General features: G+C 36.4%; 1 protein-coding gene across 1 annotated transcript in view; it reads left to right on the top strand.

The window, feature by feature from the left end:
• The first annotated feature begins 3,905 nt into the window (after positions 1–3,905).
• Positions 3,906–23,921, top strand: part of IMPG1 (interphotoreceptor matrix proteoglycan 1) — a 45,743-nt gene continuing 25,727 nt past the window's right edge. The window contains exons 1-7 of the mRNA XM_026051281.1: positions 3,906–4,139; positions 15,640–15,873; positions 18,950–19,116; positions 19,327–19,355; positions 21,433–21,500; positions 22,124–22,215; positions 23,431–23,577. Of these exons, the coding sequence (XP_025907066.1) occupies positions 4,073–4,139; positions 15,640–15,873; positions 18,950–19,116; positions 19,327–19,355; positions 21,433–21,500; positions 22,124–22,215; positions 23,431–23,577 (804 nt within the window). The 5' untranslated portion in view covers positions 3,906–4,072. The remainder of the gene's footprint in view (positions 4,140–15,639; positions 15,874–18,949; positions 19,117–19,326; positions 19,356–21,432; positions 21,501–22,123; positions 22,216–23,430; positions 23,578–23,921) is intronic.

Genomic DNA, 23,921 nt, shown 5'->3' with positions numbered 1-23,921 from the left:
TCTCTCACTTTCTTTAAACTGCCAGATCATAGATATCCACTTTCGACTGTTTATCACTTAGAGACTAACACTCTATCTCATGTTCGTAGTAGCTATTGTATTGCTATTATTTTATTGACACCCTAATGGAAACATTGGTGAGACTTTAAATCTTTAATCCCAGTGCTATCACTGTCTATGGCATCAGCAAAATAAGTTATGATATCGCACTCTTGTAGGGTATATTGGTCAAGCTCAGCAATGAAGAAAGAACTCAAGGATTTTCAGAAGAAACAGGTTTTAAAACAGGTTTTAATGATCTATTGGTCTGAAAAATAACATGGCATTTTGCACACAAAATCTTTGGACATGGATCGATTCTTTCATGGAGAAAATAGTTTTGCCTATTCTCAAATTGCCTTTCTCAGATGTGATTTATTTGCTCCTTGCTGCTAAGGAGAGATGCCAGAAAGAGGAGTTACCTATAAAATATACAGAACATAAATACTACATAGGCATTGTTACACTATTGATTAGTACTCTATTTAGGGATAGAGTACTTTTTTTTTTTTTTTAATGTTCTCACTAAATATGTCTTTCATTATTCCAATAGGAAAAAGAAAACCGGATAATTGGGCAACAATAGAAGGCAAAATACAATCTAGTTAGAAAACCTTAAGAAGAAAAAAAATGTGGTCTTCATAACAAATTCATTAAATTTACTACAGGACTAGTTCTGATGCCTGTCTTTGATATAAAAAAAAAAAAAAAGATCATCTAAAAATAAAATACTAATTCAATACTTTTCTTTAATTTCAAGTAATATTTTTGTTAAATATTTTATTATCATTTTAATCTCCCCTGTCCCAGGGTGGAACAGGTCCTTGAAGCAAATATAACATGGAAAACAGCTGGCTAAGCAGCTAAGAGAAGTGACTTGAGTCAAATAAAGCCAGAATTCTAACTTTTGTGGTATGAATTGCTCTTTGGAACTAAAAATCAATTTCTCCTTATGAGGAACTTGAGCTGGCTGGCATCCCAACTACGTACCTATGTAAAATAACTAAATTCAGCAGTATACATACCTAGTTGCAGAACATCTTTTTGCTATCAAATGCCTTGAATCCCCACACCTGCCAACCATTTACATAAAAATGCTTTCTAAACTGAGCCTGTCATGGGGCAAATTGTGATCTTTCTGCACACAAAGAGAACAGCGCTTTTTTTTTGTCTTTAAATAGCACAGAAGTCTATTACCTCAAAGTGGTGCAGTGCTTCATTGAGGTGACCATTAGCAGGTATGATCTATCCATCTGTGTGCACTTATCTTGGATGAAAGGGTATTTATTATATAGTATTGGCCTTTCATGCCTTGCTAGTGTATTTGTAATGCACTATTGAATTCCAGTAGATTTTTTTTAATTGCCTCTTTAAAAATATATAATTATTGTTGACAGCAAATCAGCTAGAAGAAGCAGTTCTAGATTAATTAACAGTGACCTGTAATTAAACACAACAGTGGAGCGGTCTCTAGATAATATTGCTTTAGCTTTAATGAGTGTTTATCATTCTTGTTCGCTTCCACTGTAGCAGTTATCAAGGTTAGTTACCAAATTTCTTAATTGAATGGAAATACATAGAAGGCACTGCCTTAACATAAAATATCTTTAAATATTCATGATTTAAACATCATCTCAAAGTATGTAGACTGCCTCCCTACATTTTCTTAGTCACATTTTACCTGTGAAGCCTAGCATTTTCTATAAGTCATACCTTTACCCTAAAAAATGCTTCTAGAACTGTGTATGGGCACATTCATTTCAAGTCCTCTGACAAGAATAGTGTATGTTCTATTAAATGTCTGTTATTTTTCAACATGTGAAGGACTCTCTCAATGTTTTTAGAGTAAGTTTTGCTACAGGGATTTTTGATTCTTGGTCTGGGCTTCATTAACAACTCTCTGCATAATAATGAAGCAAATCTCTATTGCACATGTTCAAAGCACTCTCCGATGCTTAAATTAGATCTCTAATGCAATTAAAAGATCAAATTCCTACTGAATTCCACAGGGACTTTCATACCCAGAGTGCTCTGAGAAACCAGCCTGTGACCTTTTGAAACATCAACCCTGCACTGTCACATGATGTCAACAGAGTGGATTCACAGAATGGTTAAGGTTAGAAAGAACCTCTTAGTGATCATCTAGTCCAAACCCCCTGACACCTAGAGTATGTGGCATAGGGCTGACTGGTACGATGGGAGGTTCAGTTTATCTGATCCTATTTCAGTTTTTAAAAATGTTGGTGTTTAGCCTGGAACAAAGACAGTAGATGCAACCTTTTTTCCACCAATCTCAGAACAATTTTCCAGCTTTCCAAAATATGCAGAACCAGAGCCAAAGCAACTGAAAACATGGTGACATTCTGGAGGGACTTCATCTTTCAACTACAGGGTGGTTCTGAATCCTGCTAAAGCTTACTTGGATCATAAGGGTAGTCCTTCTATCACAATAATATATATGATATGACTATATATATTTATAAATTAAAAAAGATATATAGATAGAATAAAGACAAACAGTGACAATACTAAAGAATGGTTCTTACGTATACTCAAATTTTCTCCAATTGAAACTCTCATCAGCTCCACTGTTGCGTCGCATTGCATTGCTAACAAGGTCTTAATTTACTTTTTTGAAACAGTTTTCTACAAACTATGTACATAAAAAAGTATATATAACATTAAGTGAGCACTGAAAATAAGAAAAAGGCTGGGAAAATAGGAAAGCAGATCATGTCTGGTCCTAGCACAATTTTCGTACTATTTGCTCCAAGTAGTTAAAATTAGGCAATCTCGAGAAGGGAGCAAGGTTGCCATTGTTTAAATCCTAGGTAAAAATAGAATGCAGACTGGGTTCAAATGAAGGTTATTCTTAACACAACTTGTACTTACAGAAATAAAAGAAAGATTCTTGCTGCCAGGATAGACAGCTCCTATGCTAAGGCACAGTTGCACAGACATCTCTGTAGGACAGACCATTACAAATGCCTACCTGGTAAGTCTTAATACACAGTGACACTCTACAAAATATTCTTAAAAATAAGTGTGGGGCACCTACATGTGCTAAATATATAACCAGAATATTTATTGAGAAACCTGCAAAAGGTGTTTTTGAAAGTGTATTTGCTCACTCACAGTTCTTTGCCTGTTTGTAGCTGTGTGTTTGAAATGGGAATGTGTTTCCCTTTCTGTTTCTTATTCTCTCTCCATACAGCATCCTTCCTCCCTCATTCCCGGTTGTGGAATTATATTGTGCTAGTCCTGAATGCTTCACTATTTACTGCTGAGTCACGTTATTTTACCCTTGTCACAGAAAATCATCATCATTGCTCTGATAGGAGTATCACAACAGCACCCTTTTGGTAGGAGGAGGAAGACAGGCTTCCAAATCAAATGCTATGGAAAAGCTGAATATAGTCTGTACTTGCAGAAAAACGGAGTCTTCCTCTTCAGAGAAAGTTGTCTACTTTCTATGATCAAAAGTTTGGAGATAGCCCAATCGGCTCTCCTTATTATTTCTCCTCTGTTCACACTCTGTGTCTCGGGAATGCCCAAATGACCAACGTTTGAAGGGACTTCTGTTGTTTATCACGGCTCTGCTGAAGGCTTCTGGGGCTGACAGATGCTGCTCCAGAAGGTTAATAAGATGAAGACAGCTCTTCCAGCTGGAACATAAGAGGGATTATGTCTGAGCAGCAGATAAACAGATTATTCCAGAAACAGACACTGCTTCTTCTTCTTCGTCTATTTTTTTTTTAAACTTCGTCACTCTTGTCTTAACAGTCCAGTCCCCAAGGCTGGAAGTGTGTGCTTTTGAGGTGTCTGTCCAGTCAGTTCTTGCATTGTGGCACCTGTTGCACTCTTTGCTGAGTTGCAGTCCAAGACTGTGAGGCACATGAGAAAGAAAACCATATAAAGAAGGAATAAGAAGAAGCTTGGGGATTTTAGGTCTTAAAAAAAGAATCTACTTCATCTAAATATTCATATTTCCTGCATGATTTTTCTTGAAAACTTTGAATGATTAACAGCCAGCATGCATTTGAAAACTGGATTAATATTTTTGGTCATTTGCCTTGCTCTCCAAGTTCATGGAAGCAAAGGTAAGTTAATATGTAACAAGATTATATTAATTTACATTACATGTGTTGAAAAAGATTGGAAAGATCAGGTTGTATATTGCAGAATCTGCACTGAATTTGGTGATGTTATGGTATAGTTAGTAATGCTACCACTGAAAGGCTAGATAAATTAAATGTTGGTCATATTTATCTCATTCATTTTTACATTTTTTGTTCTTTCCAGTGTAAACTCTAAAGAAGTTTCAGAGTCTCTGCAAGAGACATTATTTAGTTTTAATACACCAGCATATCTTTCATGATGCAAAAAAACCTTTAATTTTAAAAATAGTTTTATGAAAGGGGCAAAATAACTGAAACAAGTATCTGTGAAAGCGCTTTATGTCACTAAAAAGTTTAGAGCAATTTTAAAGCTTCAGTAACAAAAAAACAATAGATGTGTCTTTTCCTTGCTCGTTTTCACATTCAGTAGATTTAGAGCTTAGGGGAGGTCTTTATTTTTAGGGTAGGTTGCTTAATGACATTTTCTACCTATGCTCTGACCTCTCTATAATTGAATAAAAAGAACACATCACAACTGCTTCATGCTTTGCCCAATTTTTTCCATGAATGTCCACCCATTTTCTGTCAATCTCAGGCATGTAAATTAAATGCAGAAAGATAAAAGTGATAAAAGAGACAGTCTCTTCAATAGTATTTAAGTATTTGTTAAAGAGAAAGCAGATAAAAGAGACAGTCTCTTCAATAGTATTTAAGTATTTGTTAAAGAGAAAGCACAAAACAACACAGCACTGTCTATTTGGAAAGTTTTATTTATGCATCACACATTTACCATTTTTTCATTCTTGATATGCTGTTTTCTTCAAAAAAATTAAAAATAAAATTCTTGTATATCACTGGATTTACGTAAATCTCGTCTAGTGAGCAATTACAACAACGAAAACTTGATGATGATTAGCTAACAGTAGTATTAGTATGATATAACAGTAGTATTAGTATGATGATTAGCTAACAGTAGATTTATACGCTCTATGATTTTATCTTATTTCATGCAAATAGTTTCATTTATTCATTAACAATATACTGTAAGTGTGCAAAATAAGAGAATAAGTGATAGTTAATTTCTGACAAGGAAAAAAAAGAGATTTATCAGCTTGCACCACATTTAAGATATATATTCCATGATGGAATAAGACAAAATGAATTTCAGGTTATTACTGCATGGTTGATCTTATCATTTATGTTCACAATTGTAATTATGAAATGAGAAAGTAATAATGTGAAAAATAGGATCAAATATTTTTACCCACTTTAAATTGATCTTGTACATTATAATACATTTCCTATAAAAGACTTTGGTAAAACACTCTGAGAATCACTGTGAGAACTCCATTGTATCTCAAATATATGACCACAAATCTCTAAGGAAACTTAATACTTGCCTGAAGAATAACCTTTATCAGAGGAGGGATGGTTCCAAAATTACCGTTATACAACTTAGCATTAGGGCCAGATATTTAGGAGAAAATACTTGCAAAAGTACACAGGCATTTGCAATGGCTTGAATGTTTGAATTAGTCACTCATTAATGATCTTTATATAGATGATCTGAGGCTTTTGGGGCTATTTGAGGTTACGGTACCTGTTAACTACAACAGACCAGGAAAGGAGAGGCTAAGATACAAAGTACTGCTGCCTTAGCAGAAAAACACAGAACCAAATCTCCACATATTTATAGGGTTAACCATTTGCTTTTTCAACCCCCAATAACAAAACTGTCCAAAGCCTATATTCCTGTTTTACTCTCATCTGTATTTCAAGGTGAACAAGGTCAGTAATGTCTTTTGGTTTTCCTTTTCCTTATTTTACTAAAAGAATCCTTTTCTCAGACGTTTAGAGGCCATCCAAGAGCACCTCCTGTTCCAAACAAACAAACAGAAACCTGTGAGGAGTAATGCAAAGACCCTTGAGAGATGAGTGTTTATTTTTGGCCACAAATGTTGTCAGAATCCAGGAAATGGCCTCAGGATTGGGCTTTGATATTTGCCCTTGTCCTAACACAATCTATTTCTAAGAATGAAAAAACAAAATTAGGGTGATGGATAAAATTTTTATGATGCCAAAAAATATGTATGTAAAATATGACATGACAGTAAACTTTAACTGTTGAATTATAAAGCATTGAAAATTCTGGCTAACTAGTGAAATATAGAGAAGTACTGAACTCTCCAAACTGTATATTGATGCAGGGTAGATCCCAGCAGTTAATGGTCTCTTAGAATGCAAGGGAGCCAAAGAGCATTCAAGGCTGCTTAGTTTTTACTCAGCAAGCAACTATCCTCTATTTATTCAGTCATTCTTTAAGATACAAAGGCTTTCTGTGTGCTCTCTGAAATCATTCTAATTCATTCTGACTTACCCTTTCCTGTTCAGCTGTCCCAATTCAACAATAACTGTTGCAGCTCTTCATTACTATAATTGCCCTTGAAAAAAGGGTTAAACAAATCTGTGCCAAAGGGATGGTGAACTGAAAGAACACAAAACTTCCATGAAAGAAGGACATTAGCTTTTTGCATTATTATTATTATTATTATTATTATTATTATCTAAGTTAACACATGAAATAAGATTTATCAACTTAAAGCAAGGTGTCCTAGTTCCACTTATAAAAAGCAAAACTTCATTTTTCAAACAAAAGTGATACTGTATTATTTTTAGATAGACTAGATTAAAATAGATTTTTTTCATCTTGTTTCCTAAGAGTTATAATTGAATAATTAGGCTAAAATATTAAGATTTAATTACAGATGTCCTTACATCCATATCAGAGTTAGTAGTACATTATATCTAACTTCACAGTAAGATATGTGACTTTTTTGTTTAACAGTAACATGGAGAACAAGGTTGTCATTAGCAATAAAAAAAAAAAATCTTCTTTGATAGGATATGGTAGGATTCCATAGACTGCAATAACAGCTTATTTGGAGACAATCTTCACCTGCTAGATGTCCAGATTACATTTATGCTATTCTACACAGTTCAGCTAAACGTTATTTCCCTGTAACTTCAGCAGTACACTAAGTGACATGGTCAAATTTCAGCAAGCCCAGGGAACACTGTATCCTCTTCTGTAAGGAAAACTGCACTCTGCTGTATCTTGATTGGTTTCAAATGGTTTCAAGTCTTTTTAAATACATGTTTTCTCTTCTACCTGGCTACTTCTTTCCCTTTCTGGGTCCCTCTGGCATTAAAGTAACAGTCATCTCCTGTTTCTTTGCCACACAATTCTTCCAGTCTTTATCAGGAATTATTAGTGTACCTTCTACCCTGCACCTTCTTGCAAGCCCAGCTGTTTTTCCAACAATTAATTTCTTTCCATTAGGAACGTGTGCTACTGAATGACACATCTCTTTAAAAGAAATATCTTCCAATATCTCTTGCTCTGTATAGATCTATTTGATCAGTAAGTTGCCTTCTCTGTAAGTAGAATTAAATTGGTCCAGTATTTTTTTTCCATTTAAGTACAGCCAATCACCTGTATTTTCCCGTAAGGCCAAATCCTGTGTGGTTCTTATTCAAAGTGTTCCTCATATAAGCAAATGAAAAACATGCTAGGTGCTCATTGTGACATTGCCTTTTAGCAAGTAGCTACTATCTTCTCCTTTAACAAGGCTATTATTAGAACTCTGTAGATGTGGAGAGGACCCTTCCTACTCCACTGTTACTTAGTCGCTATCAATTGCTATTTACTGGGCAGGTACTTTAGAACAGTAGCATTAGCAGAGTATATAAGTGGACCGTCAGCTTTAACTTAGAATATACCTATCAGACAGAGCAATACCTCATTTCACAAAAGGGTGCAACACAGGAGCATCTGAGGCCCTAACCTGTCAGATTATTAGGATAATAAAGCAAGATAACTGTAGAGTTCAGTGTTTCCAAGCAAACATCTAAGCAAACATCTAATCACATAGCTGCCTGCAAGTTAGTAGGGCCTAGATTCAATTTAAGAATTAAAAAAAAAAAAAAAAGAAGCCTACATATCCTATCATATTGAGGCCACTTGTGCTTGTCTTTGCAGTAACAAGGTTCTACTGGCTCTTGAATTTCTGCTTCACTGCAGAGCCAAAATTAATTCCCTGTTGACCATTGCTAACCTTTCAATACCTCTCTCCGACATTATCCAACCATGGATAATAACCTTGGTATCCATGAACCTAAGTGGCCTGAAGATGCCCTTTTTAGTAGGTATGCTCCAGGTATCTCTCTCATACATAGGAGTATGCATGTCAACACAGATCATAAAAGCCTTAGTAATTTCAGATAGGAGGTAGTGATATACTCACTTTTTATTTTATGACATTGCTGTTACAGCACTAATGGAGACAATTCTTCTAATTGATTCATTTTCCTTTTCTTCTTCTCAAATCTACATAATTTTATCTAGCTCAGAAGTTGCCCAGCTTAGAGTAAGGAATGAGACTAGATGAGCTCCAGTATCCTTTCCAACTTACTATGTGCAGCTTTACACCTTATTGCATTGTAACTTGGTAGATACATATTAAGCATAGTTAAGATGAAATTAACCAGAGCTAACATTAGCCAGACACTGAAGACTATATTGCAGGACGAGTGCTCCCAAACTAATAAAATTTGACTGGATCCAACTACCAATATTCAAGTACTGGGATGGCATAGTGCCTTCTGGTTTCCCAGAAATCATCTTTTATACCAAGTATTCTAATTGTGACCATATTTGAATTCAGGTTCTTCAATAAGCCTATTCTGTACTGTTATTCTGTTATTCCTTGACCTACACACCATGGTTACTGCAATATAGACACGTACAGCAAATACTGCAAGAACGATGCTGCCTCACTGACCTTCTTAAAGGATGAGTGTACAGCTTGAGTCAGGCTGGTTAGCAAGTGAATAGCAGAGGTCTTGAAATGAGTACTTCAGTACTGCAGAGCTGGGCAAGTCGCTCCAAGAACTACTCAAATGGAACATTCTCTTGCATGCTTTGATGCAATTCCTATAGAACAGCATTTTGGATTTCAAGAATGACCAAGGAAATAGAAATAGATATAGATATATAAGCTTCATATTTCAACATTAAACCCATCATCCTTCAGTGCTGTTTCTTATCTGGTTCTGGTTTTAACTTGACTGTGACAGGATTCAGATGTTGGCAATGAACTCTTTAATAGTCTTTGATAGTTTCTCCATGAACATCAGAAGCAGTGGTGAGTAGAGCTGATGAAGACCAATGAAAGAGAAACGATATATTTCCATCCCAAATGAGATATGTGATGTCAAGGAAAGCATAATTTCTTATAATACCCATGCAGCTAAGGTCAGAATCGTGTGTGTCATCATAAATTTTACAGCATGTTCAATAATAGTGGTTGTTACAACTGCTTTCATTGTCAGTGTGGACTTGTTATTGGTCAGTATCAGATAAATGTATTCAAAGAAATCAAGAAAATATTACCAGTGGAGTATAATCTTCCCAGTATAGTAAGTAGACCTGTGTGAGGGGTTGAAAGAAGTAGAACTGAGAAATTCTTGTATCTGGTTTAGTTTCTTTCAAAAATTAATTTCTTCATACTTAATGAAATTCCAAAGCACATTAGTTAAACGAAAGCAGAGATCTTTGCCAAGCTGGGTTAATGAAAGGTTTGTGCCTAAAAAAATAAGCTACCATTACTTAATTTCATATGCTAGCTTTGGATGTATCAGCATTAAAAACAAAAATTTAAAAAACAAAATGATATTGCTGGCATTGCTAAAAGCCACATACCTTAGAATAAATTATCTCATTTTTATCTAGATTATTTCCCATATATGATGTGAAGTGCATATTTTTCCTCCTATAGTGAGACAGATAGTATTTTACACAGAAGGAAAACAATAGGAATATATCATATGAGTATTCATGGACACCCCCTCCTTGTACCATTCAAGTACTATGTTACTGCAAAAAAAACCTGTTCATCTTCCATAAATGTGCAAAGAAATGTTGTCACCTGTTCCTACCAAGTAGCAGGATTTATGAAAACCAACCATTCTCCTGAATTCTGAAGAATTAACATCTCCTTACATATTCATACAAGAAATTAAAAATATTTTAAAGCTTTAGTTTTAAAATGATGAATGTTATAGAAACTACCTTTTAAGCAATTTAATATAGCAGGTTAATATCCATGCTAGGAGCCTAGAACTTCTGTCCTGTGTCTAAGATGGCTTGAGTATAGCTTGTGAATATATACAGGTGACTTTTTTGTCACATTGAATCCAAGCATGAGATACACCCATGGGATTTACTGTGCTTTCAGTACAGAGTCCATTACACACACACACACACAGGAAGGTCCCAGTGAGGTGGTACCGTGTGAGGTGGTACCGGATGTTGTATAAAACCAGATAAAAACAGGTACATGAAAGGTTTTGTGCTGCTGGGGATGCAGACATCACTGATATAATGCTCACTAGTGCACTAGTAAGCAGAGTCTTTCGGTGCCATCTTCCAAGACGGAGACCTGGGCTGGGACCCTCTAGATCCTTGTTGCATTTAGATGCCGAGGTTAATGTTACAGTTCAAAGACACTTAAGAATAGCATTCACACATGCTAACAGGCCAATTAGCAATTGAAGAGCTCATTACAACCAGTATTAATATGGAGAAGTATTTGCCTTTGCCCTCTTCCCCTTTTTCAGGAACACATGAATCCTTCTCTGGCCAGTGTTCAACTTCCTCTGAAGCTAGGCATCTATGGGAACCCTTTATCCCTCAGCAAAACATACATGCAGTAATGGGAATTGCCCTCTTACTGGACAGTTTGCCAGCTGAGTGAATTTAAACCTAGAGGAGTGAGATCCAAATTGAATTTTCTCCTGTGCCTCTGTTACCACAGTTAGCTCACAGATAAGACACAGTACCCACCAGGATGTAATGAAAGCTGGGCAGAATCCTCTCAGAAATTCCTCTCAAAGATTTTTCACTGTTAAAAATAGTGAAAGGATATATTGGACATGTAAAGGACATATTGAACATATAAAGAATACAGAAGAACAAACAAGACACGTAATTTTGTTTTAAGGGCACTCTGCTAGCAGAGACAAGATTTGAGCTGATGAATTCTTAGCATTAAGTTTTCTAATGTGGGATTCCATTCTGTCAAGTTTTTAAGAGTTGTCAGATATTAGAGCTGTGAAAACAAGCTTGGAGATGTTACTCAAATACAGTCACAGCATCTGACAAAGCACTGACAGCAAGCAGCCCAACAGCAGCAACAGGTATAAAATGCCCTACACATCTCAGCTAGGTGCCAACACTGAAACCTCTGCTCTAAAAAAGAAAAACGTAAAAAGCACATTAGCAGACTTCTTGAAATTTGGTAAAAGAAATATAGTGTGACAGGTATCATCCACCAACCACACTTGACTGTGGCACAAATCTTGACTGACAGATTTAGTGTGGGAAGAGGAGGGGGTCCTGTTATTCCTGAGCACTGTGACATTGAAGGTAGTATAAGACTAAATAAAAACAGGTACACGAAAGGTTCTGTGCTGCTGGGGATGCAGACATCAGCTATGTAACATTTACTAGTGGAATGTCAATTCAGTGCACAATCTTCTAAGCTGAAAGCAAAGGCAAGGGCTTCTGCTTTGATTCCTGCATGGGAAGATGGAGGGTCTTTCATGCTTCCCTGGAAGTGTGTAAGTCTTGCTCCTAGTATTCACTTACAGGATCTAGGCTGCATTTGATTGATAAAGACATGCATTACTTTAATCTGCCACTGCTCATCTGAGCCCTTTTTAGCTGTTCAGATCCTTCCTATGCATCTGGGATGCAGCTACATCTCCATATACTATAAAAAGGATATGGAAAGGAATATAAGGAGGGAATACATCATAGACATCTTTTCTGTCACTGACAGTGCTAGTGCTATCAGAATTTAGGGTTCTCACTACTTCAGTCTCAGGAAGAGACTGATCAGGATCTTATCTCTATTTGTACTTATCTCTATTTGTACTTTCTACACTCCATCTGGTGTTTATGCTAGCCAGCCCTTTCAGAGATCTCAGGATCTACTTTCTATCGTTACTCATCCTTGTGTGTTTCTTTCGGTTGGTTGGGTTTTTTTGGTTTTTTTTTTTTTTTTTTTTTAGAAGACGGCATGTGGGCTCTGCTGTGCAATGAGGTGCATCACAAACATATTTAGATGATCTTTGCTGAAATCACCCTCTTTGCAAAGTTTTCTTTTCAATATATTTCAGCAGATCTCCTTAAGTAAAACTTCTTTTTTCTTTTTAATTAGCAATTGTTTTACTATTTTACTATTTTACTATTTACTATTTTACTATTTATCAATGAAGCATTCCTACCTATCATTTTTCAGACTAATTTGCTTTTTCAAATATGTTAAATCTTGTGATGATTTTAATCAATTCTTTTATTTTACGCCTGAATTATTTACTTAGTTACTATATTGCACAGGAGGAAGAAAAGGGTTAATATATGTGAATGTAATCTGATAATAACAGTCATTGTCACGTATGTCAATAGCCACATGGTATCAAAAGTTGTAATAGGTTATAATTAGATAATAAACTAAAGATAAACTTTAAGTTTTCTTTTTAATCCAGGACACTGAAAGAAAAGCTGTAGAGTTTGACAGGCATATTTTAGTACATGGCTAAACCGTCTGGGGAGGGCCTTAGGTGAAAATTTCTCATTTCAGAATTTCCATTGACACAAGGGGAAGTCACAGGTCTGAAGAACTGTGAACGTATACAAGCACTGCAAAATCATATGTATAGAGGAGGGTGGTATTATCTTCAAAGACAATTTTCCTCAAGTAAAGAAAACATGATTTCAATAAGTGATGAAAATATAAATTACTGTAGCAAAGGAAATAAATTAACAATAAAATATTCACGGAGTAAAATGTATTACAGTAAGCATGTCAGGCAACCATTCCTCCCCACAAAATATGGAAATCAGAGGGAAGGGAGAAAAAGATTTACACATACTCTCAATAGGCAAGCAGAGCAATGATAACTTGAAGCAGATAATGTATGGACACTTTCTCAGATTGAGAAACTCAACTAATGACTCCAACACAGAGAATTTACAAGTCATTATAACAATCACTTAAGACGAATCTTCTTTGCCAGACTTACGAAGAGCATAAATCTTAATTCAAGTTAATGACTTAGAAGCAAATCCTGGGGAAGAAGCAAATCCTTCAGGAAAGGCCTCTGCACCACACAAAAGCTATCCAAGAGCTTACTGTCAAAACCCTCTGCTGCAGTTGGTCAGATTGCCCAGGCAGCTGGTCTACAGCAGTTAATACAACTGGTAATGGGCTGACAATCGGCTCTTTTCCCTCCATGTAGAGCTCTAGCACTTTCTCCTGGAGGATTTTGGAACCCTATTTTGATATATCAAATGCACTGTATGGTTTTTTTCAGTGATAAATACAGCACTGAAATTTATCACTGAAATCATTCAGTTTCTCAAATGATCTAGTATTTGGCCCTTTGTGGTTTGTGAGGGACCTGGAGCCATGTTCCTGTAAGGCAAGTTCCTTTTTTGCCGCTTTATCGTTATGGTTCATGATCTAACACTAGATTCGAAAAATATTTACTTCCACAGGATTTTATGACAACATTTTATTCATCAGCATTTCCAATTGCCTTGCACCTGTAAAACAGTTCCATCTCCCAGGTCTACAGGATGCTGCTGAGCTACTTCTAGCATGGTGTTCTAAGCAGTAACAATTGTCTGTTGTATTTGTTTTATAAATTCCTAACTCTTCCCAACTTTTATGATATACAAAATATATCATAATCAAGCAATTAACTTTTTTCCCCTGTCAGACTACTACGTATTTCATAATTTGTTATTATTATCATTTATACTCAATAAACATTGGATGATTACTCTGAACTTAAATAAGAACCAGACAATACTGACATACATGGGACAGCTTCTCCCATCCTTCACTTTAGGCAGTTTTCTTTTTGCAATATTAAATTTCTCTATTATTTGTCTCTTATATCCACCCATTTTTCTTTAAAAGTTTAATTAACACAGTACCAAATAGCCAAGATAATGTTTTTACCTTCCTTTCCTCTTAACTGTTCTCCAAAGTATTTTCTTCAGTCAATTTATCCTCATTGAAGCTACACGTATTCCAACTTTCTCACACTTTCTACCTTAGAAATTTTTTCAAATACATCTAGATTTTATCCCTTTCTTTCAGAGCACTTTTTCCAGAAAGCTACATACTATATGGAAATGGAGCAAAAAGACATTTATAAATTAACTTTAGCATCATTATTACAATGTATGCAAACATTTGGAAGATAATCTAATATATACTAATGGCTTCATTCAAATGATCTTGCAAAATGCCATTTCAGCTCATGCAAATGTATGTCTTTTATTTTTATTCCTAACATTTTTACAGGAAGTTAATTTGTTTTGTCATATATTACTGAATTACAAATACTTGGGAACTAGGACCAAACAAATTTTGAATGTTTGTGTGATTTTTAAGATAGAGGGACTATGTTCTGGAGGCTATTTTGGCACCTTAGAAGCATTTCCATTTTTTCATAACTGAATAACTACATAAACAAAACTTAGCCTAGATCCGCAACTCCCACTCACTGATTTCACTCTTTTCTGCTGATGCTTTGCAAGGAATAGTTAAAGATCTGTTAAGATACAAAGAACCAGCTTGTCCATGACACTATTGTCCAATAGTGAAGAAACAAACAGTAAGAAAGAGAAGTTTCAGTCACAGCAATTAATGCTTCAGGCTAGGTGAGAGATAGAGCAGTGTGCTGCAGAGTAAAAAAAAAAAAAAAAAAAAAAAAGACAACAGAAAATATCTTTCTTTCCCCAAAGATGGCAAAAATCCTATTCAGTTTTTAAAAGATGTTCAGTGTTTAGTTTCTGGTGTGGGTTGAACACTATGAAGATTTATGTAAAGGGAGAGGTACCCTGAAGCCCAGAACAAAGATCATAATAACTAATAAAAGGTGCTGATTTAAGATGCAAATATCCATCATGCTTGCATGCATGACTAGCATAGGCACAATTTGCCTGTTCAGTTTATATAGATATCCTTCACTTTGCCCAAGCTCCAGGTAGGTACTTACTGAAGTGCTGTTAATCTGAAGTACTTAAATGTCCTTTGTACATATAACCCAAAGTCTGATCTTGAGAACAGGATTTAGGCTTTTCAAGTGTGTAAGCTGCATGACCTGGGGCTCGTGACAAGCTGTAAGAAAACTAGTTACCAGGTTGCTTGAGCCTTAACTCTCCAATGTGGGCACAGAAGGTTCTCATCAGTGCATGCATTCATTCAGAATGATGGCAACACAAGCATGATGCAACACAAAAGACTTTCAGGTTCATGACTATTTTCAGACATGATCTTGCAGTGCACATCTACTACCTACACAATGTATATTTATGTACTTATTTACATTTTGTCTTTTCCAGAAATCCCTAATAAAATAAATCGTGGTGAAGTCAAGCATCTTGCAGATACCTCAGGGTCAGATAAAACAGAAAGAACAACAAAGAGGTCCAGAGTGTCAACCATAAGGCGAATATTTGACATGGCAAAGCATCGAACAAAGAGGTCACCTTTCTTCTCAACTGGTGTGAAAGTTTGCCCACAAGAATCAGTAAAGCAGATTTTAGCAAGTCACCAAGCTTACTATAGATTACGAGGTAAGATGATTGTGTCATGTGCCTCCTCTATAGCCCTCTATATTTCACATTTCCTCTCTCCCTTTTTCTCCTAACCTTTCATACTGCATCAGTTTCAATTTGCATTTTAAAATTGTGTATTTTGGAGCTGTAGCTAGCGAGTCTAACTCACTACTCAAGACTTCTGGGATGCAAGTAGTCTACATTTACTCTCTTAAATAATGTAGTTTATCTATTTGTTCCTCTGTGTTTGTTCCTCCAATAACTCACATACATGTATATGCTATTTTGCTACTCCTGAATCTGTTTCATGGAACTACCCAGTCACCTCCAAAATGAAACCAGTGTGTTAAGCTGGGAAAATTATTCTGTAGCAGCCACTTTCTATAGGCAGCATAGCAGACTGTATAGACAGACTACACACTGTCATGTAGGGGCAACATCGGAGCATGTACAGAGTCAGCTTCAACACCTCTTCAGTTGGGCATTTGTCATGTTTATATAAAACAAAATAATTGGATTACTTTTCATCAGATATTACATCTTTGTTAGCAGATACTGCTCAGAAAAACAAGAGCTAAGAAAACAATAAATGAGAGCAAGATGATCTGTTAGGTCATTATAAACAAACTCTCCTAAAAGACAGAATGTTCCTTTTTAATAATAACGCCACTTACGCTCCACAAACAGATGCTCTGCTGGGAGGACGTGTGATTCCTGAGCTGTTAATGAGTCTCCCTGACATCCTTGGGTGAATATATCCCTACAGCAAGTCTGCAGAATACCCATTCCTCACACCGATGGCATTAATTTCAAACAGTGATATTTTAGATAATATAGATAATTATATCACCCTGCGTCAGAGTAGGTGTCCGGTACTGAGAACAAATCTCCCAATCTCACAATAACTAACTGTGCAAAGTAGTGTTAAAAGCAACATCATTTAAATTGCTGGAAGATATTTTGCTAATTTTAAAGAATAGACTTCAAAATTTTCTTTCATTCTAAGTGAATGAATATTATCCTCTAACAAAATTCCAGATAGCTTTGCTGACGCTAAAAATACCAAACAGAGGAATCAACAAGTAAGGACAGAAGCAGTGATCCATTAACAGGGACTTCAGTAAGGAAAAACATTATCCAATTGCTGAGTTCATAAATCCAAGAACCAGTTTGTATTACAAACATCGTTAGAGTGAAACAGATGCCTTTAATATTTAATCATCACAGCCATGCTGAACAAAGACAAATCCCTTCACACCAGATTTGAAAACTGTTTTGTAGCTGCAGATGAACAGAAGTGGTTCAGTTTAAAACAGATGAGTTTTAACAGCCACAGAGCCATGTTTGTTATTCTACAAAAGCCAAATTTACAGGTCCTGCAGCGGACAACCCACCTAAGTGTGTATTTCTAAACATCAGCAGGAAAGTCCACATAGACCTGCCCTTCCTGGCTGCAGTCTGGGCTGGCCTGAGGATCTCTGCAGCACTCAATGATTTCAGACACAACCCAGGTATAGCCAGAATTCATTCTACAGGGCGCATAAAATAAAGCAGGCAAAACCCAAACATTTTCAGTGCAGAGAACGACTGGTATCTATACAGGCATGAAAAGACGTATCAATATGATCTGAATGTAATTAAACAGATAGGTAGTAGCCGTCTGGAGATTCCTAGAAGAGATTTCAGCCAGGGGTCTGTAAATGCACTTGGAAGCCAAGTCCCACCTGCCTTGTCCACATCTCCCTCTGTGACTTGCAGAAACTCCCTTTTCCAGAGACACCTAGAAGCAGTGTTCTCAGAAAAAAAATAAAGGAAAATAAGCAATAAAAGGTATGCCCGAGCAGCCACCTAGTATATCCTAGGTGCTGCTGCTTTCTCTCCTCCCTCACTCATCCACGTGACAAACTTCACCCGCACACCACGTAGACAGCAAGGTTTTTGCAGAAGGACTGTTTAAAAGTTCTCTCTGAAATGCTTGATGAGCTTCTGGTTGTTACAAAATAGATTTAAAAAGTGAAGGCCAGGACAGAATATGCATTATAACATGTATGCAACACACTACAGCTAAACCTCACAGCTTTCTTGCATAAGGAGAGAGACAGCAGGTTATACATGAGTACTAGTAACTTATTAGATTTTTATGTATGTTTTACATCACCTCACGTAATTAACAGCTGGAGCCAGTTTACATCCAGTAAATGAAAATTCCTTAAAGCTTTTCCAAATCTCTCCCACTGTCATACTCTCTATGTGTTCATTTTCATTTCCTTAAATGATTTAGAATACTGCTGTTCTCTCCATAGCTACAGTACCTGTTAATCTTGCTTGATGTATCTTGGCATTCAACACAGTGATTCATCACTACGGAGGAGATATTAATACTAAATAAATAAATGTGTATGCTTGCAGGGGAAAAAAGAAACTGTGTTCTTTTCAGAGAAGGAAAGGAGTTTTAACTATATTAAGGAATTTTTCTAAGGCTCAGAGAAACAGGAAAGAATATGCAGTTTTACATGTCAAATTGCTGCTGCAAAAAATCTTTAAGACTTTTAAAAAATGAAATACACTCAACATAATATGAACAAAGCACTTTGGTCTGCTGCATTTAAAAAGATGTTTTACATTAAAAGTATTTTATTATATGTGTGGGAAATATCAAAATTTTACACATGCCTGTTCAGCTTGTTCTGTGCCTAGTTAACCTTTTCTAATATATAAAAACCTTAGTGCACAGTTAAAATTATGATTATTCATGTATTAAAATGGCTATTTTTTTTCTTACATTTTGCTGTAATAAAACAATTAGTTTAACAATTAGTTTATGTGTTTTTGAGATGAAGGAAGTGTGATTGTATTTGCTCTTTATTATTAATGATGATGATCGGTCAAGTTTATCTCTCGTTCGAGGTGAGGGAAGAATAATCCTTCAACATACAGACAAATATCAACTCAAAAATACCTAAAAACCTTAAAGATGTTGAATTTGTTTACTGGCTACAATAAAACGTTTAACTCAAAAATCATTTTTAAATGGTCTTAAAGTTTTATTTTGTGGTATAAAGCATCCATCCCTATCCTCCTTCTTATTATTCAGTCTGCCAGGAAGCTGTGTGGGAAGCCTTTCGTATTTTTCTGGATCGGATTCCTGATACTTATGAATATCAGAATTGGGTTACTGCCTGCCAGAGGGAGACCTTCTGCATCTTTGACATTGGCAAAAACTTCAGCAATTCCCAAGAGCATCTAGAAATTATCCAGCGGGTAAGAATTACCAACATTTGTTTACAAATGGAGAAGATTTCCAAGCCCCTCCCCACCTGCCATGTAAAAGCAAAGTACTGTTAAGGAAGAGAAGGGGGCATATGTTAGAAGGAAAGCATAAAAATCCTATAAACAAAGGACTAATAGAGTTCTGTTATATTGTTGAATACACCCACTAGTAAAATGCTGTTTTTCTTAATCTTTTTGCAGCGAGTAAAACATAGAACCTTCCAGGAAAGGTAAGTAAAGCAAAAGTAGAAATCTTGCTGCTTAATGATCCCACCTTTTTTTGAAAGTGTTACTTGTAGACGTGTGTGGATGTGAGTATATATACACAGATAGCACTGTGTTGTGTTTGGTGTGTGCTGTGACAGATCTGAATACTGTACATATTGTAGTACAAAGTAAAAGAATGATAAATAATGAACATTGCCCAAATGTTTGAGTTGTCAGTCTACTTTGAGACAGCAGGTCCTCTTAGATGAACTTAAGCGTGAATCTCCAGCAGAGTCACCACCTGTTAGCCATTAGACTAGTTTTGATGCTGTGCTGAGCTAAAGCTTACCCAGAACTGTAATTCTCCTCAAAAGGAAAGTCAGCGAGGTAAAGAAAAGGTTTATCTTAGAGGTTGCACTTAGCAATAATATGACAAGTTCATGTTCATTTTTAAAAGTCAGACCGGTATTAATTAATGTACTGCTTTACAGTATAATACTCTCTTATAAAAAAGACAAACAACCAAAACAAACAAAAAAATGCTTCTGCTAATCCTCAGAAGTCTGAGAATGGTAGGATTAAAGTTACAAGAGTGAACTCTATTTCTCTCTGCATGTGGATATCACGGTAGAGCCAGACAAATCATTGTCCATTGTTTCTTCAGATTAATGAATTACTTTTCTTTCCAATTTTCCTAGATTTTCAGATGCAGCAAATACCTTCTGCTTTTATGTTCTACTTTCTCAAGATCACAGAGGTCTTATGTATCTATATTGATTACAATATTGGAGCTTCAAGTGTTCTTCTTTCTAAGAAATGTATTTTTAAAATGTAGGGCCTAATTAAACTCCTCTTGAAGTCCAAAGGCAAGCATTTTCACTCAGTCTTGTGCAAACAGCAGCATCAAGGCAATAAATGAATGATTTCAGCATTTTTATGCTCTTTTTGAACAGTACAGCTTTCAGCACAGTTCAGAAGTTAATGAAGTAAATTATATGAATATTTTAACTGGAAATGCAGGCAGCTGTGTTATGCATAGTTGGACTTCATCACTACATTGTAGTTGAAGGAAACAGGTTGTCCTGTATCTTCTCTAGATAAGTAAAGAGGTCAGTCTCATGCTTGGGCGGGTGTTGTAGACCGGCACTGCTCACCTTCGTTAGGCATGTTACTAAAAAACAAGGTTAGTTCTGTACACAAATGCAACCCAACCCTCTTTTAGTGTGTATACTTCATGAGCTTCACAGTGTTAAATGTGCATTTGCAGTGCCCTGAATTCTTTCACTTAGATCAGTCTCCACAAAGACCCCCAGTTTCATGCATTGATTTAATAATAACTGCTTCTATAGAAATTTTTAAAAATTCCATCCTCATTTATTTCAGTGATGGCACTTTTCAACCAAATTATATGACATTCTCCATCTCCACTTTATGGAAAGGAAAATCTCAAAATATAGCTTATAAATCCATATCTAAGAATCTGATTGGTGTCCAAAAACTACAAATGAATAAAAGTTAGTTTTTACAGAACAAATTATTTTATAGTCTTATGGAAATCTTTAACTGATTTATTATAGAATATGCATGCATATATATATATGTCCCCTCTGCTTATCAAGCAAATTAACACACTCACTTCCAAAATTTATTCATCAGCACATATCTTTAAATTTTACAACTGAAATAATAAATAATAATAATGGCAATGATACAAAAAACAATGCTGTGAACTATTTTGATAGCAGGCAGTACAGTAAAGGAGAGGATACTTGATTTGGATAAGTTACAAGGAGGCTTGCTTGCATTTTAGTCAGCAGTCGAATCTACTTTCCATTCAAAGACAGAAAAAGCAAGCCCTGCCATATAGCCTAGTCTGTGCATTGACAGTGCTATTAGATTTAATTTCTGTGATCCCTTTTCTCCCCATTTGCTGTTGCACTGACCAGTTTAACTGGGTCATCAAAATATTTCATTAGAATCAAGTTCTTTTATTTAGAAATACACCCAATATAGGAGTGATTTCTGTGTTTTGTTAAATCTTTGCCATTGTGAGTAAAGTATTGTTGATCAATAAATCACTCATTTCTATTTGGTTAATAGGAAGGATGAAATATCCACAGAGAAAACAGGTGGCAAAAAGCTGGAAGACATTCCTTCCATTTCTACAGGTAAAAATCAAACCTGCTTCCTCTGAGTCTGTCCATTAAATAGACTGTCTAGAAATAGTGACTTGTAGATTGTAGAAGGCTGTTATTTAATGAATGCAATAGGAGTATGACAAGCTTGGTGAAGTGCAATAAAGAAAAATGCTTTGACTAAAAGAGGTACAAAAATTACTTTTTGACTTCTTGACAACATGCCTGCTATGACATTTTGTTTCAGGTTTGTTTCGCAGTCTTCAGCTGCATCTTATGAGCTATGTGTTCTTAGTTTCATGTGCAGTGAGTAATGCTAATTTGGCATCAGTCATGGATTAACTATCAGCTGCTGCATTTGGTTTGCCAAAATAAGCCAATAGATGAAAATAAAGAATGATCTATAGCCAGAGTGTCACACTGATGCTGTGACATTAATTTAGGTTCAGTGGTTTATTCAGTCTAGATACATCAATACCATTGTGTACAAAGTTCTTTAAAGCAGTGCTAGAAAAACATGCAGTGTTAAGGATGTGTAAATAAGAGCAGCTTGGTTCAGCGAGGAGGCATCCTGCAAACAGGTCTGTGACAGGCAGCTTTGTCCATCTTTGTCACACATCCCTGTTCTTGTTTTGTTTTATTCCCACCTCTCCCAGGCTCCCCTGGCGCCTCCCTCTCTCCCTACGCGCCAGTGCCCAATGGGACGCTGCTCAATGAAATCGTCAACGACACAAAGACTCCCGTGAAGGTGAGGACAGTTTTGTGCCCATCCAGCTTATTCCTTCACCTCTGTTCTTTTGAGCTGAGCTCGCAGAATTAGCGCTCAGGAAGGGACATTATTTGCCCCAGTTGCTTCATGGTCTTCCAAGTAGAAACTTCCAGAGGGGCAGCAGCAGCTGCAGAGCGATGCCGACCACCATCACCCCAACTTCCCCGAACTGTCTGAGAGGGCTCTGCTGTTCACAGCTGCGCTTCTCTCACTTGTATCGTGACTGTAGGAAGGGAGGAGCCGATACAAATATGAAGAGAAAATGAGTTTAAAATCTCTTTTTTGTTGTTAAAAATTTGTCATGGACTAGGAGACTGACCCTAATTAATCCCTCCTTTCTTTCTCTCCTTCTTTCTTGTCCCAGTCCTTAGTAGCCATGTCCCTGAAGGAAGCACAAGAGTCATGTAGCAGCTCTATGTGTAGGATGAAAACACTGATTGAAGGCTTTTTCTTGTATAATTTCCTTCTTGAGAGCAGCACAGAGTATCCAGTAAATGATACATCCTCTGCAGATTAACATTGTTAAAGAAAGAAGTGTGTAGGCCAAAATTGCAAGTACAAAAATAGGAAGCAGTAAACAAAAGAAGAGGACTTTTCATAACAGGGCATTCAATTGCACAGGAAAGGTCTAACCCAAGAAGAACAAATTATACTTTTTTACTAGAAAAAAAATAAAAAGGCAAAACAAAGCTGCAAATGTCTAAACACGGAGCAGCATTGAGCAACCTGGCAATCTCCTCTGGCTCCTTAAAGGTGTTGAGCATATGATACCAGCACATTTGGTGCTGCTTTTGGCATCTGCCTGTTCCTGTTCTTGAGCAACAAGCTTCCTCCAAAGTGGCAATTACACTTGTATCACTTTCATTGTGTTCAAAGCCAGAAAATTTTTTGCAACCCTCACTTGGCAACAAATGGCTGGTTATCACCCTCTTTTATGTATATCAAAGGCAACTAACAGTACTGTGAACATACAAAGGCAGAAGAATTAGGCTAACAGATGTGGTTAGGAGTCCTCACTCTTTGCAGGAGAGAGTTCAGAATGTCCTTTTGAGGAAGCACTTAAAAAGGAGCTCTTCTCCCTATTAAATATTGAGGAAAACATTGTGTAAAACAAAACAAAACAAAACAAGCAAGCAGAAGAACACGCAAAGTATTATTCTCCTCTTTTTTCCTTTTGCCTATTTTTCTCCCCAGGAGCTGGGAACAAATGCTGTTCCGGAACTGCCCGTGGAGCAAATGGTGGAGTTCAGCGTCACTCTCACCGATCAGGAGTATACGCCTGAGCTTAGTGACCCTGACTCCCCACAGTACAGGCAGCTTGCTGCCAAGTTTCAGCTCCAGGTAAGGAGGCTGACGATGTGCTTTGTATACCTTGACAGACTCATAATAGGAAACTGCAGAAATGTGCTCACCACAGAGAAACAAAGGCACTTTGGCAACTATCCCTAGCTAGGTATCACACTACTGTGCGTTGGCCCATTAAAATGCTGATTTGCAGGTTTCTAGGGACTGGGTTGCTCATGGTCAATGAGAGACATTGACAGAAGTTAATGGACTCTAATGGTGCCAACTCTCTGCACTAATTCAAGATGTCAAGTTTTCAGGGAAGTTCAATTATGAGTATCAAAGGGGATTATGAAGAAGACGGCAGTAGAAATTATAAACCATTGCACCACACAAGGAAA

Source organism: Nothoprocta perdicaria, unplaced genomic scaffold (genome assembly GCF_003342845.1).
Source record: "Nothoprocta perdicaria isolate Ctin4 unplaced genomic scaffold, notPer1 scaffold_74, whole genome shotgun sequence".
Taxonomy (NCBI): Eukaryota; Metazoa; Chordata; class Aves; order Tinamiformes; family Tinamidae; genus Nothoprocta; species Nothoprocta perdicaria.
The sequence above is the reverse complement of the archived record's forward strand: the minus strand, read 5'-3'. Positions and strand labels throughout refer to the sequence as shown.